Source organism: Sorex fumeus, unplaced genomic scaffold (genome assembly GCF_029834395.1).
Source record: "Sorex fumeus unplaced genomic scaffold, SorFum_2.1 ptg000149l, whole genome shotgun sequence".
Taxonomy (NCBI): Eukaryota; Metazoa; Chordata; class Mammalia; order Eulipotyphla; family Soricidae; genus Sorex; species Sorex fumeus.
The window spans coordinates 2,338,557-2,355,580 of record NW_026606206.1 but is presented as its reverse complement, the minus strand read 5'-3'; the positions used below and the strand labels follow the sequence as shown (position 1 = coordinate 2,355,580).

The 17,024-nt window shown below is 37.9% G+C and overlaps 1 protein-coding gene across 4 annotated transcripts in view; it reads right to left on the bottom strand.

Annotated features, from left to right (window-relative positions):
- The window catches only part of RFX3 (regulatory factor X3), a 317,169-nt gene that overhangs the window by 12,555 nt on the left and 287,590 nt on the right, over positions 1–17,024 (bottom strand). For all 4 annotated transcript variants that reach the window (XM_056106892.1, XM_056106894.1, XM_056106891.1 and 1 more), the window contains one exon: positions 14,679–14,832. In XM_056106892.1, the coding sequence (XP_055962867.1) occupies positions 14,679–14,832 (154 nt within the window). The remainder of the gene's footprint in view (positions 1–14,678; positions 14,833–17,024) is intronic.

Sequence of the window (17,024 nt, the reverse complement as noted above, 5' to 3'; positions counted from 1 at the left end):
ACTGCTTTCACACGGTAATAGTTTCCTACTGCTGCCGTAACGAATTGTCCCAAACCTAGTGCCTAAAAACAATACAGACATATTATTTTCCAATTTAGGACATCGAAATTCCCACGTTTATCTCACTGATCTAAGATCAAGGTGCTGGCAGGGTCGCATTCTTTCCTGAAGCTTTTTGAGGCTACGTATAGCCTTTGCTGTGGTCTACTTCCGACGAGAGCTAGCAATGCCAAGTCAAGTCCTTCTGCTATATCTTTCTGACATGGATTATCATTTCTCTCTGTTCCATTTTAAAAGGTCCTTGTGAAGACACTGTGCCCAGAGATAATCTGGGATAATCTGCTTATTGTCAATTAATTATATTATCTGTAACCTAACAGATTCACATGGTATATAGACATTCTCCTTACACTACCACATATCTAAGACATTCGAAAACAAAATAAAACTGTTAAGATTGCCTGTGTAGGACTATTTGACAATGCCTCTCCCCCATGGTGCCCACCCGGCACCTCTCCCCTCGTATTGTAGAACACAGTAATTTCCCTCTTAATTTTGCCTTTTTGTTTTGTTTTGTTTTGGGGGAGGGATGTTGGGTGACACGCGGCTGTGCTCAAGACTTACTCCTGATTCTGTGCTCAGGGATATGTGTTGCTTTCTTTACTGTGGTGGGTTAGGATATATAGGAATAAATTAATCTTCCATTATTTTTCACTTAGGTATTTCATACTTTTTCTTTTGTAAACTTTCAATGTCATGTACAACTTACCCTCTTGAAAGTAGTTAAACAATGTGCACATTCCTGAGAGCATTTCATTTCACAGTACTTAGAAGGCCTTTCATTCATTCTTACTAGATTTAATACAAGTGTATAGCTATGACTGTCCAGGTTAGAGCTAATTAAGTTGTTTCTTCCTCAATGCTGTTATTTTATTTTCTAGACAGGCTATTTCCCTATTCTGCTTTACTGGCTCTGTTTTTCAAAACAATGAAGTAGTTTGCCTTTGATGACCACTGTGGTTACATCCCAGAGAATTCTGTTAGGTATTTTTGACATTCTATTGTTCATTTAACTCAACATTTCAAAATTATCTCTAGGCTTCTTTTCTCCTTACACTATGTTATTATTCAAGCTTTTGGGTATTTTTGTGTTACCTGTTTTATTATCTTCAACTTCTTAGCTCATCTCTGTATGACTAAAGAAAAATATTCTAATTATATACATTGTTATTTGGACTATCAGTGAAGAATCAATAAAAAAATCTAATGCATAATTAAGACGAGAAACTACAGTCCTGGGATCAGAGAGATAGAACAATGGATAAGATGCTTGCCTTGTACTTAGCTGACCCAAATTCGATCCCTGGAGCCCCATATGGCTCCTTCAGCACCATGAGGAATTATTCCTGAGTGCAGAGCCAGGTAACCCCTGAGCATTGCCAGGTATGGCCCGAAAACATTAAAAAAAAAAAAAAAACCAACTAGAGTCTTCCTGAATAATACAAGTAGCTCCAGGTATTTACATGTTTATAGAAAGGGGGGGGGGAGAACAAAAATGGGGACCTACTATGTGTCTACCTACCTATCAACTTCATACTCAGCTACTCATCTATGTAATACTCACAACTCCGTTAAGAAATGACCCCTTTCTCTCTCACTCTAAATTATAAAGATTATATATAAAAATTATAATAGCACAGCGGTAGGGTGTTCGCCTTACAAGCGGCCAACATGGTCGACCCGAGTTCGATTCCTCCGCCCCTCTCAGAGAGCCCGGCAAGCTACCGAGAGTATTCGATATGCCAAACACAGTAACAACAAAGTCTCCAATGGAGATGTTACTGGGCCCGCTCGAGCAAATTGATGATCAACGGGAGGGCCTTTACCTTTACCTTTTATAAATATTACATGGTTTTATAAATATTTTATAAATATTACATGGTTGAGCAACACCCTCAGATTTGTTATTAACTAATGTTATCTGAAATGATCAAAAAATAATTAAGCGGTGGTGACTATTTTCTATCTTTTCATCACGGAAATACCTTGAAATTTTGATCACAAGGAATTTTATTTTATTTATTTAAAAAAAATTTTTATTAGTGAAACACCATGAGGTACAGTTGTAGACTTACAAATTTTTGTGCTTGGGTTTCAGTTATACAATGATCGAGTACCCATCCCTCTACCAGTGCCCATTCTCCACCAACACTGATCTCTCCCACCCCTCATGCCCCCAAAATACCCTGCCTTTGTGGCAGGGCATTACCTTTTGTTCTCTATCCTTTTGGGTGCTGTGACCTGCAAAAGAGGCATCGAGTGGCAATCATGTTCGGTCTAGAGTCTACTTTCAGCATGCTTCTTCCAACCTGGGGGGATCCTCCCAATACCCCCTATTTGGTGCTCCCTTCTACATCTGGGCTGCCTTTTCCCCTAGCATGTGCAGTTGGCCTCCAAGCCATGAAGCAAACCTCCTGGTACTTTTCTCGGCTATTCTTGGGTGTTAGTCCCCTATTTTGTTACTTTATGTTCCCCAGATGAATGCAATCTTTCTATATCTGTTCCTCTCTTTCTGACTCATTTCGCTTAGAATGATACTTTCCATGTGGTACTACTTGTATATAAATTTGATGACTTCATCTTTTCTAACAGCTACGTAGTACTCCATTGTGTAATTTCCAGGTGTTTGACTTGGTTCTCCATGTCTGTGTGTGATTCACTTCTATTCTTAATGCATCATGGTCTGATGAGATTGCTGATACTATTTTTATCTTCCTGATTCTATTAAGGTATGTTTTGTGTCTTAGCACATGGTCTATTTTGGAAAATGTTCTGTGTGCACTGGAGAAGAATGTGTACTCTTTCTTTTTGGGGTATAAAGCCCTGTATAGGTCTAAAAGCCCTCTTTCTTCTATTTCTTCTTTCAAAACCAATGTTTCTTTGTTGAGTTTTGTTCCTGTTGATCTATCCAGAGGAATCACAAGGAATTTTGAAGCCTTAGTATTTTCTTTAAATATATTCTAAATGAAATCAAATTAATCAAAGCATTTTACATCTAGCATTGGTACAAGATTTTGCAGCTGAGAAAAGAAGTTGCTGACTATAAAATGATTTCCAATTTTATAAAATTTGTTAGGAATGCTAATGTTTGGTAAAATTTGGTGTTCCTTGATTATTATTACAGTTTCCTGTAAATCCAAATAGTTTTATTAAAGCCTGCTAAGAAGGTCAATATTTCTTCCAGTCTACATCACACAGAGGCCAATTTGGCTCTTACGATCATACTGGCCTTCTCCTCTGGGCCAGCCAGCTAACCTAGCAGTGTGTGTGTAGTATGTACTTTGTACACAGGGAACAGACTAGCATCACAATGGTAACCAGGCAGGCTTTTTGTCCTCTTCTTCCTTCTTGGATACAGCAAAGCATGTATATTTATATTACCCTGAAATCTGCAGTAGCATGAAAAAAGGAACAAGCTGGTGGTGCAACGTAGCAAGAAAACAGGCCTTAGTTGCTTTTAAGAAGAAAAACAATTTCAAGACAGGGACATTTAGTATCACCATTAAGCTAAGTCAAGAAAAAAAATCTCTATTCTTAACCCCATAGAGAGCTTTGTTTTTTTTTTTTTTCGCTTATTTTTCTGTGGCCGTAGCTTTCCCTACAGTATAGCACGTCTTTGGGGCCAGTTGTATCTTCCTGGAACAAGTTTCCCTCAATCCTACTCCCCATATCACACTCATTATCTGTAAGCCCAAATTTCACTTTTTAACATTCTTAATTCCCTCCTAGACTTGTGCAGATTATCTTATCCAAGTCAACCCTGTGGAAGAAAGAAGGAACTTCTAACGAGGAAAAACTGTTTACAAATAACGAACAGAATATTGACACTAGACTCAGGTATTAACAAAATAGACACAGTCTTCCTTATAATCAAAGATGGGAAGTGAAAATTTAGACTGAGAAGCAGTCTGAGGGCCAGACAATGTCTGATTCAGTGTTTTCTCTCATGGAACTAGGAGGAGCCTGGTGATTTTAAATTTCAACCCGCCTTCCAAGTTGCGTTACAGATATATTTAATCAATCAAGGTAGACAGCTCTGATTTTATTTGACTCATGACTTAAAAAATATTTAAAAATACAATAATAGAGGTCTGAGAAATGTTTGTGTTGGGCCCAGCAGCGTAAACTTTAAATAGTTCTGTAGCACTGTCCTCCCATTGTTCATCGATTTGCTCGAGTGGGCATCAGTGACCTCTCCATTGTGAGACTTGGCGTGACTGTTTTTGGCATACTGAATACGCCTCGAGGAGCTTGCCAGGCTTTGCCACGCAGGCGGGATACTCTCAGTAGCTTGCCGGGCTCTCCGAGAGGTGTGGGTGAATCGAACCTGGGTCGGCCATGTACAAGGCAAATGCCCTACCTTCTGTGCTATCACTCCAGCCTTCTAGTCTAGAAGTTTGGCTTCTAGACTAGAAGTTTGAAAGTGACGGTGATGCGTGAGAGGGGGATGGGAGCAAACTTTACACACACACACACACACACACACACACACACACAGAAAGACCCTTGACAATTCTAATTTAAGGCAGGCTTCTTTTGAGGCCATCTTCCTTGTCTAATTGGAAGCCATGGCAATACTCTACCCAGAATATTTTATGTTTTTGTTATTATTATTATTATTTGTTTTGGGGGCCACACATGGCAATGCTCAGAGTTTATTCCTGGAACTGCACTTAGAGATCACTCCTGGTAGGCTCAGGAGGCATAGAAGGTGTCGGGGATTGAATACGCACAAGGCAAGCACCCTACCCACCGTAAGAGTATTTTTAAAAGGAAAATGTTTGACATGTAACACTGAATTCATTTTACTTTATTTGTGTATTGTTATATAATTGCCACTGTAGTAAGAGATAATCTAAGAGCCTCTGAACTAATCATTGGACAAAGAAAGAGTGGTGTAAATGATACATACACACCCTCCAAAATAACATTAAGTGTATCACCTAATTTGGGGGAATAAATTATTAACTGGGGACGGAGGGTGAGGGGGTTAAAAAGTGTGGGGTTAAAAAGTGTTTTCTTAGTAGTGAAAAATAATCTTATCAGCCTAATCAGTGGCTGAATAAATAGCAGTACTCCTACATTAAAAAAAAATCTTGACAATTCACATGAGTTGTTTTGCAGTGATGTTGGATTATCGTAACACAAGCTCCTTTCCAGTAACAGAAAATTCCTCATGTTTTATGACACTGTGATCTTGGTACCATGATGGTGAGAAGCAGGAAACCATTCCTGTGAAATGAGAAACTTGCCCATTCCAAACAAGGGCTCTTTCTTCGAACCAGCAACCTATGGCTCTCATCAGAAGTGCCAGAGAGGCAAAGCCAGCATCCCTTGGGTTGGGTTCACGTTAAAGAGAGTGGTGAAAGGTTCAGCTGGGGAGAGTTACCACGCTGAAACAATCCAGGAAATCGTTCACAGCCTGCCTCGTAGTTGGGACTGCCAGGTCTCTCTTTTTTAGGCAAATCTCCCAGCGGAAGACTTTGCCACTGAAGAGAACTATGTGCTGAACTTTCTTCCCTCACATCGAGGGTGTCCATTTTAGTTCTTAAAATACGTTAAGAAAGCTTAAAAGACAGCTCACAGGGCTGGGGTGTATGTTCTGCATGTGGAAGTCCCGGCTTTCCTTACCAACAGCACATGTTCTCTCGGCGTCACTGGAAGCGACCATGCAAGCAACGGGCCAGAACTAGCCCTTGAGCACTTACTGGGTGTGGCTCAACCCCCCCCCCCCCCCGAGATTAAACAGATAAATCTCAAGATTCAGTTTTCTTTCCCTCCACAATTTCAACTGTTTTGGAAAACTGCTATTTGTAAGTGCTTGGGTGGGAGGGATACTGGGATCCGTGGTGGTGGGAAATGGGCACTGGTGGAGGGATGGGTATTTGACCGCTGTATAACTGAAACCCAAGCACAAAAATGTGAAAGTCTACAACTGTACCTCATGATGTCTCACTAATAAAAATGAAAAAAAAAAAAAACCCAAAAAACCAAAAAACTATTGTTGCTGAAACTATTGTTGAACATTCTTCAACTCTCGGTTAAGGTGCATCATTTTCTTGATATGGAAATCCAGATCATCAATGTTAACTCCTATAATTTGAGTGCCTATCATTCTTTTGTATCTCCTTCCCTGAATGATCACTTTTTTTTTTTGTGCATCTACTGGAAAACTGTGTTTAAACCAGAGTTACTAGCAGCACACCATTCCCTGAAAATGAGGAGAAGCTATAAGCAGAGCCAAGCAGAGAAGGAATCAAAAAGAAGAACCTAATACTCAATAGGGGTTCCAGAGGGAAAGAATGGTGGCCGTGGGCTACTGAATACTTTTATAAACGTATGGAGAGATGTGAACACAGTGACACACCAGGAAGGAACAGGATAAAAGGGAGAGTCTAAGAAAAACAGGAGAGTAACCAGAGAACGAAGATGTAGAAGAGTTCTATAGACCTTCTCCCATGCCTCTCCTCTGGGGGGTTAGTTTTATAATTTATTTTCACACTGTAAGAATTGTGCTAATGCAGAGCAGTTAAAGCTAAAGATAAAGCAAACTACAAATTCTAAAAACAATTAATTTTGATTTAGGTCTGGTCTGTGGGTGGGTATGAGGGAGTTGAAGGGTGTAATTTGTTGTTGTTTTCTGGCAGATTTAACATACGAACCACCGTTTACTTAGAGTAATATTCCTTATTGACATATTCTGAATATCAAACAAAATGTGGAAAGCAGAAGGGTGGAAGTCCTATCAAGATACGTCCTACTGCAGGGAAAAGACGCCTGGAACAAAATAATGGAAACTTAGATGCGAGTTATCTGGTTGTGTACAACTGTCAATGTGTGGGCTGGTGTGTACATGTGCTTGGTAGATTTATGCAGCAGATAAAAATCAATAAGCTCCTAATTCTTAAGCGTGCCTATAGTTTATAAGGCAGGGCTGGAGAGATAGTAAAGTGGGTAGGGCACTAGCCTTGCACGTAGCCAACCCAGGTTTGATCCCTAGCATGCCATATTGTCTCCTGTGTCCACCAGGAAAAATTCCTGAGTGCAGAACCAGCAGCCTGAGCATTACTGGGTGTGCCCCCCCAAAAAAATTATAAGAAAAAAGATTCAAATGTGGAGTAACCCATTCGGCTACTTTGATTGTGATAGTCCTGCTTTCGAAAGTTAGATCTTTAGGGATGCTGACACACCCCTTGCAAGAATTCGGTGAAAATTATTTTTTCAACTAAATTTTGCAAGCTCCCCGTGACGTATTCGATATGCCAAACACAGTAACAACAAAGTCTCCAATGGAGATGTTACTGGGCCCGCTCGAGCAAATCGATGATCAACGGGAGGGCCTTTAGCTTACCTTTAAATTTTACTGATTTGCCATTGGTTTCTGACACTATACAAAATCTTGGGAGTATAGCTCCACCAAAGTTCTAGAGTTCCCATAATCAGACTGACCATTTTCCCCTCTTCCCCTTCCATTCTTCCCTACTCATGACATTTTTTTGCAACCTCGGATTTTGTTCTTATGGAGATTCGGGGGAGAGGCAAGTTGGTCTATAACCATCAGTGTCCAGTGGCTTTGTTCCTGGCTTTGTGCTCCAAAAGACCCTTGGTGGTGCACTGGTGACTTGAACTGGGGTTGGTAGTCGGCCCTTGACCTCCTGTAGTCTCTGTCTCATAAGAAGATTTCTGATTACTGTTTCAATTCCCATATTTGTAACAAGTCTGTTCAAATAATCTGTTTCTTCATAGATCGGTCTTGGAAATTTTCAAAATTGTAAAATTTTGTCCATTTCTAAAAGGCTGTCCAATTTTTTTGCATATAATTGATAGGATTAATCTCTCTTCTGAGGTTTTGGATTTCTGTAGTATCAGAATTTCATGTCTTTCATTACTAACTCTTCGTCATTAGTTTTTAATTTCTCTTAGTCTAGCTAAGGGTTTATCAATCTTGTTTATCCTTTCAAAGAGGTACCTTTTGATTTTGCTGATGCTCTGTATCTTCTTTTTAGTTTGTACTTCACTTCTGCTTCAATTTTGGTTATTTACTTCAGCCCGGCAAGCTACCGAGAGTATCTCGCCCGCACGGCAAAGTCTGGCAAACTACCCCTGACTTATTCAATATGCCAAATACAGTAACAACAAGTCTCACAATGGAGATGTTATTGGGCCTGCTCGAGCAAATCGATGAACAATGGGAGGACAGTGACAGTGACAGTGACTTCAGCCTAATTTGATTGCTTATGTTTTTTTTTTTCCTCCTTATTTATGGATGTGGTCCTGTGTTGAATGTTCCTCTGTTGAGTTTGCTAAATCTCAAATCTAAATCCAATAGCACATCTTTGTTTTTATTCGTATCAAAGTAACTTTTCTTCTTCTTTTTTTTTTGGCTTTTGGGGTCACACTCGGTGATGTACAAGGGTTACTCCTGGCTCATGCACTCAGGAATTACCCCTGGCGGTTCCCAGGGGACCATATGGGATGCTGGGAATTGAAGCCAGGTCAGCCGAGTGCAAGGCAAACGCCCTACCCGCTGTGCTATCGCTCCAGCCCCATTTTTATTCTTCTTTCTCTGTTGATTCAACAGTTATTCATCTCCATGTTTAAGAAATTTCCAGTATTTTTGTTGTTGTTGTTATTGTTGTTACATTTTCTGACTGATTTCTTACTTCATACCAACGTTACTGGACAAAATGTAGTGATATTAATATTCACCTATTTATTGAGTCTTGTTTTGTGTGCTAACTTAAAAACTACCCTAGTACAGTTCCATGTGCATTTAAAAAGAATATGTATTAATTTTGGGGGGAATGAAGCTGATGTGTATAGGGATCTGATTGCTTTTTAAAAAGCCATTATATATAAAATTATGTATTATATACGCACATATTTTGCTTTTGTGTTTTAGGTCATACCTGGAGATGCTAAGGGCTTGCACCTGGCTCTACATTCAGGATGACTCCTGGTAGTGCTTGGGGGGGAACCATACAGGGTACCAGGATAGACCTGGATCAGTTGGGTGCACAGCAAGTGCCCCGCCCACTGTGACAACTCTCTAGCCCCTATAATTAAGTTTTTGTCTGATGATAAATCTATTAACATAAAGTGGTGTTGAGAGTTCCGACTATTTGCAGCTGCTGATTTGTCCTTTTAGAATTTTTTTGTATTTACATGTACTTATGTTTGGTGCATATAAATGAATTATAGTTTCGTTGGTGGATTGGTCTCCTTTTCCTAATACGGTATCTGTTGCTGTCTATTATAAACTTTTTGGCTGAAAGTCTGTTTTATTGAATATGCTACTTTAAGTTCCTGCCGCTTTCTCTGCATTACTAGCCTGAAATAACTTCAGCATTTTATTACTAGTTTATGTCTGACTTTAAATCTGGTAAGAATTTTTCTAGAGATCCTTTTTTTTTAAATTTTAAATCTATCTAGCTACTCTGTGTCTTAAAGTGGTTTTATATATATATATATATGTATATATATATATATATACACACACACACACATATATATGAGTTCAATTATTGTAATTATATTTTTATTTTATGATTGTTTTCTATTTCTGGTGCTTCTTTTTTACATGAGCTTTAATCTATATCTCACTTGAATAGTTTCCTTGACAATTCTTTCATTTTTTTACAATATAAGTGTCTCTATTTTGTTTTGTGGTTGCCATGATGATATAATCAGTCTTTCTGACTTAACCAGTCTTTTTATGTTGCTATCAATCCCTTGTCATTAGTCTACAGAGACTGTCACTTTCTTCCTCCCCTTTTTGTTTTTTTAATTGTTTTTTAATTTTTTTTACTGTCTCATTTTATTGTTTGTATTTTTGATTCTATCTTACTACTTATCACCTAACTCAAAGTTAAGTGTTCTTTTTCTTTTATGTGAAAGAATTCCTTTTAACATTTCTTGGAGTAAAGGTCTTAAAGCTTCACTAGCTTTTCCTTTTCTGGGAAAACCTTTATTTCTATAAATTCAGAGATTTTTTTTTTAAATTGTATTGAATCACCGTGAGATAGTTACAATCTTTCATGTTTGGGTTAGAATCACACAATGATCAAACACCCGTCCCTTCACCAGTGCACATTCCCCACCACCAATATCCCCGGTATAACCCTCCTATCCCCCTTTCCCACCTTCCCCCTGCCTCCATGGCAGACATGATTCCCCATACTCTTAATTTAGAGATATTTTTAAATTACCGAAAGTGTATTCTTTGCTGGTAGAGTCTATTTTTCTTCTTTTGGTTTTGGACTACACCCAGCTATGTTCAGGGTTTACTCCTGGCTCTGTGCTCAGAGATCACCCTTGGTGGTGCTCAGGGAACCATATGGGGTTCGAGGGGATCGAACCTTCATCAGCCACTCCTGGGTGGGCCACATAACAGGCAAGCGTTCTTTCCCTTTGGTCCCAACTGGTAGATTTTAATTATAGAACTGGAAGTGTGACATCCTTTGTCTCCTTGTTCGTAGAGTATCTGCTGTGAAACTTAGTTCACGGTGCCAATTCACGGTGTATTTGTATGTTAGGTATCTATTTCCCCAAGCAGGGCTTAATACTTTATCATTAATTTTCATAAATTAAAATCATGTGTTTTGGAATAAACATTTTTGCATTTAGAAATCTGTTTTCTCTTAGCTTCCTGGAGTCTATGGTTAGATCTCTCATTCGTTTTGGGAAGTTCTTTGCTATCACTTGTTTGAATAGACTCTCTCTTCACCCTCTGTTAAATTCATTATCCTCCTGTTTTCTTTTCAACCACAGTCTGGTAATTTCACAGGGTTTTTCATTTTTTCCTGATTTTCATTCCTCTTGTCTCTTCCACTTGAGTCACCAAAGGAATTTTGTCTTTAATTGTGCCACTTACTTCCTGTGCATAATTGAGGCTGCATGTTATGCTTTTCACGGAAGTTTTCATTTTATTCACTGAGTTTTTAATATATAGAATATATTCCAATTTTTTTTCAGTTTTAATATCTTTGGTGAAAAACATCCCCTCCTCCATTCTGTTTTTTTTACGTCATTACTGTTTTATTCCATGTTAAGTGCCTTTGATACAGTTCACTGATTTTCTTGGTAATTATTTTAAATTCATTGTCTGTTTGACTCCCTAATTTTGTGTCTTTAGACTTTCTTTAATTTTCCTTTTTAGACCATATTGTGATGCTCTGGGGTTACTCCTGACTCTGCACTTAGGAATCGCTCCTGGCGGACTTGGAGGACTATAGGGATGCCATGGATAGAACTTGGGTTCCCAATCACCAAAGGGTGGATGAGTTAACTAAAGCTGCCACACAATTCCTGTGAAATGGCTAATACTCAGGGTCTTGTTATATTGCCCGATGTCAGCAGGTCATGTGGATCTTTCCTTCCTCGGTAAAAGATTACTGGAGACTCAGGAGATTACAAAAGTGTAAGTAAAAAACCTGCGTGGCAGTATCTGCACTGCAAACCAGAATGCCCAAAAGGAGAGAGGAAAGAAGGAAAGTGCCTGCCTGAGACAGTTGGGGTCAGGGGGCGGGTGGCGGGGCGGGGGGGGGGGGGGGACGCTGGTGGTAGGAAGTGTACACTGGTGGAGGGAGGGATGTTGGAACTTTGCGTGACTGAAACTCGATCATGAACAGCTTTATCGTGCGGCGATTCAATTGAAAACAAAAACAAGCGGTGTGGAATTTGGCTATTCTGCAGCAGCCTTTTCTTAAGATTTAAAATCTTCACTTATATACCTCATAGAGAGAACTATAAAAATATAGTTGTGTAGGTTCTAAGTAAATAGCAAGAATATAGATCATCAATATACTGAAGGCATTGAGGGCCAATGTATCTCAAGTATTTGTGGGCCTTTCTTAAGGCAAACCAGAGTTGTTCCAGGCAGAAACAGGTCTTTATAAAGTGTTCTCACAAAGAGAAATGTTTCACAAATAAGAGTATAAAAGAGGCCACTGCGATTATGAAAGATGCAACAGGAGGAGGGGAGGACACTGAACTTGATCGGAAGGACAGGGTCAAGAGACATAAGAGCAAGAATTTGTTTGTTTTGGGGCCACAACCCCTAGTGCTCAGGGATCACCTCTGGCAGGCTTGGGGGACTCTATGGAATGCTGACTACTGAACCCAGGTTGGTCACAGGTAAGGCAGGCTCCCTACCTACCCTATCACTACAGCCCCCAAGAAATTATTTTTTTAAGAAAGAACTAAGAATTTTATTCTTTAACACAAAAGAAGAGAACGTCACGGAAGGGTAATTAAGTAATGATAAAACAATTAGGTTTGCATTTTCATAAGATAAGATACCATGAGGGTTTAGAAAACATCAGACATAGCAACTGACTGGTTACAGAGGTCAAGACAGAAAGACATAGAAGAAGATCACACCAAGGTGTCTAGCGAACCCAACAGGAAGGGTCATGGAACTATTTACTGAGAAAGAAAATAAAGCAAGACCTAATGTCATTAAGTATATGAAGAGCTCCCAATAAAGTATTTATAATTATTATTTTGTGGTTGTTATTATTGTTGATTAAGAGCCACTTACTTAAACCGAGATTAAGTGTGATTTTTATCAAAAAACGCACTGAGACTCAACAAGTAAAATCCTTTTTATCTCCAGTTTGATTTGTAGAGTAAGCTTGGGGTAACATGTGAGGGGCACATGAGAAAACAGCCTACCTTTTCCTTGACTTTACAGCTACATTATTCAAACACCAAGAAATTTAAAAAATATGACCATGGCCAACATGTTTATCATGCCCAGCAGGTGTATGAGGAGGCATTATTATGTGACGATCATGCCTATAAAATTAGCCTTAACTGTAATCATGAGGGGGTGCTTAGATCTTTGAGCTTACAGAAAGTGTTTTATGCCTCATTTTCCGAACTATGCTTTATTCATATTTTTTGCTTCATGTGGCAAGCTGTCATTTTTTATTGTTATATATAATGATAAATTTAAAGGATGTCTATTAGTATAATCACTTGACAGGACTTCCCGAGTACGCCATATAAATTCTGGTAGATCAGTACTCCCTGTACAACCATAGGAGACAGCTAGCTATGCCTTCACACTGTGTGACCAGCTCAGGTACACAGCCTTTGCTCCCTAGAGATACAATAAAACAATAGCACACATCAGGATTAGCCACATTCTGTTAATTAGGATCACTGTTGTTGTCAGTATCCCTTTTGTCCTATTCCAAGTTGTCTTGGAACAGATGAGGTAGATGGGAATGTGTTAAATATATCAAAAGGCATGTTTATTTCAGAAGTTTTGAGCCCTGAGTTTAGAAAAATTTTAGTGCTTAATATATATGCCAACTGGGCATTTTGCAATCAGGAATCTATAAAAGAACTAAAGTAATAGGCAGTGATGGGAAGCCAATTTTAAGAAAAGTCCAGATAATTTTGGTAACATAAGATCCTGCCTATAATTTAAAAGCTACAGTGATTCTTGCTTAAACTCACACATATATAATTGGTATCATTTAAGTACAATCACCAGTAAGCAACATCACACAAAGACACATATAATTTGTCAAACACCAAGGGATTTTTAAAAGAGGGAATGAGGACTACTTTAACTGACATTCTTAAATAGGACATGAATATAATTAATATGAATACTTATGGAGGTTCCTGAGGTACTTCATGTTTTATCTATCTTTATTATCATTTATTTAACTAGAAAATCATCTAATATTTTTTCATTTCTAAATTTAAATAGGCACACATAACTTAAAAAATGAACAGACCTATTTTTTTTCTGTAGTTTGAGTTACAGTCTAAACTGGTATAATCCGGCAAGATCTAAAGCATCCTCATTTCAATACAGTAAACCACTTCTGAATCATCTAAACATCTGCTTTATTTTACATGATATTAATAAACTGTTATTTATATTAACCTCAGAACTTTGGTTTTTTAACACTTGTTGAGGTATTTTAATACCGTACAGAGATTGGGAGGAATAAAATTTCTGCATCTGCCACATCTGTAGTGACTAGAAGCATAGATTTTATAATCAGATGGTACTCAAAACAGGCCTTCGCCACTAAGTATATCATTACTTAATCTTTGTGTCTTAGTTTTCCACAAGAATCTCAGACACTTATCTTCAAAAGAAGATAAAGTAGCATCAATCGCAGAGTTGTAGCTACAAATGTTTATCTACAAAGGTCTTAAGAATATTATGCACTGTCCCAACAGTGCTAGCTAAGTATTATGTTTCTGAAACAGAATCAGTAATCTTGTTTTGGGGCATCTGGGAAAAAAGAGTATAAATACACATTAACTTCACTTTCCCTTGCATATTCCCAGTTCTGAGCTTTATAAGAAGTATCTTTATTTTTCATTCAATAATTAATTCTAGTCCATTGATTGTCAGGACTTTTTCTTCTGCATGGATGCCTTTATAACACGTTGAAACCTTCCAAGGGTAGACTACAATTTGCACTTTAAAGATTCTCATTTAAAAAATATAAAGGAGCAGAGGGATCTAGGATCCCTGCAATAACACCACAGCTCCACTCAGAGTCTAAGATTCACTGGTTAGAAATTTCCTTAAATAACTCTTTTTAAAGTCCTGGGGGGATCATAGCTCTTTTAGCCTCTCTTACCTCTCCCATGACAGCAATGGGGGTCTCTCCCGTTGCCTGAGCAACACGATGTTCTACTAAATAGAACATATACTCGTCGTAGAGTAGACGGATCAGGTGGAAGGAGCCAAAGCTAGCAGCACTGCGTAAGGTTAAGTCCCGAATAACCATTGAGCTGTTTCAAGAGAAAAGACAGATATGTAGCTAATATTAGTGACCAGGATCAGAGCTTAATCTAAAGTTTCTCTTAGAAGAGGAAGGCATTCTAGACACACCATTCCTCTTAGAGTTGCACAATAAGCCACAGAATAATTGCATGATTAAAAGCAGCTGGCTTAACTTATTCAAGTAAGATGGTCAAGAGGAAAATCTCACTTGAGTATTATCTATAGCTTTATTAGAACCTTAAAGGTTACGATTGAGAAAGACATTTGATTATAGGCAGGTCTGCTGAATTCACAAAACTTACAAACGGGTCAGATTTTTTTTTTTAAAGGCTTTTAAAAATTGACATTTCATCACTATTATAAAAAATGTAGCTCACAAGGACATTTTTATTGATAAGAAAACACTGTTTATCTCCCTACTGATGATAATTTGGAAATACATTTTGGAGAAAATATGTATTTTGCCATACTAAGGTCACCAAATATAACAAGCAACGTTCCCAGATTAGGCAATATTGAAGAGAGTATGTACAGAAGTGCCTGAACACTTTATTGGAAGCAAACTTATTGATTCCAGTTTCCTGTATAAAAAGGAATTTCAATTTTCCATAAAAGGTGTGATAAAATGATTAAGAAATGCATCCTTGGGGCCAGTGCCATAGTACAGTGGGTAGAGTGTTTGCCTTGCATGTGGACGACCTGAGTTGGACACCTGATATCCCATATGGCCCCCCAGCACTGCCAGGAGTGATTCCTGAGTGCAGAGCCAGGAGTAACCCCTAGGTGTGATCCCCCTCGAAAAAAAAGCAAACAAAAAAAAAAGAAAAGAAGCAATGCATCCTTAAATAAAAGCATTCAATTTACAAAATAAACTAAAATATTTATTAGGAATTAACATTGACTCAACAAATTTTAAACAGAAATAAATCCTAAGTAAAATTTGATCTCATTGAAGATGCATCAGTTGTTGTCCATGCACTTCAAACTACCTGTTTCTAGGTAGGATCAGCATAGGAAATGTAAACCGGATGTATGCCCTTCTTATCATTTTTATTAGTAAACTTCCCTAGAATTTTTTTACCTTGGAAAACTAAATCGTTATTATATTCTCAGAGGAAAAGAGTACTTTTTCTCATGAAAGAGTATTCCGAATCTTGGTTTGCTATGAATTCTAAATAAACTGTTATCTCAATAAAAATAAGTTTTAAAAGTATTTATAACTCAAAATAATCGTAAAATATCAGGTAAAGGAAAAAAGACTATATTTATGGTTTGTTTCATTGCCAATTTTATTTACCTAGGGGTTACTAAAATATTATTATATATATTATTGTGTAAGCTGAATTTAATACCTGACTGTAACATCATCGACGTACATTTTAAACCCTGAAGGTTGGGACACTGATTCTGGATCTTTGTTAAATTCTCTGCTGATCTCAAACAAATCATTTCTCCGAAACTTTTCCTCTTGGGTGAAAATAAAAGCAATTCTTTAGGTCTTATATGATAATTTCAAATCAAACAAGTGTATGTCTAGAATGCTAGAATAATACGGCCTAAATAAGTGGAAGTGATTGCAAAATAATCAGACACAAGAAACATAGTTCCTCATTTATCTAGAGATCAGAGGGTTAATCTTAACAATGAATTTCTCTAAATTTCTTTACCATAAAGAAAATAATGTATGAATTGGAAATGAGACTCATATTTACCACAAAATGACATGACCATGTCAGTCAATATTTTGAGATTCAAAATGAGCTTTGGAGCCAAGTAAAATAATGCATAGGAGATTGTTAGAAAACTTCAATATTATATTACTTTTTGTAATTATGTTAATATTTATTATATAAACAGTAATTCTAGTGGATGATATTTTAGTTTGGAACTTTATAAATGAATTACTAAAATATATTAACATACGGGGCCAGAGAGGTAGTACAGTAGGTAAGGCACTTGTCTTGTATGTTCTGACCAAGATTCAATCCCTGGCATCCCATAAAGTCTCCTGAATCCTACCAGGAGTGCTCCCTGAGAAAGTGGGAAGTCCATACATTATATATAATATATGTATATGATATATTATATATAATGTATGCATGTATACAAATTGGGGCTGGAGCGATAGCACAGTGGTAGGGCATTTGCCTTACAAGCAGCCAACATGGCCGACCCGAGTTCGATTCCTCTGCCCCTCTTG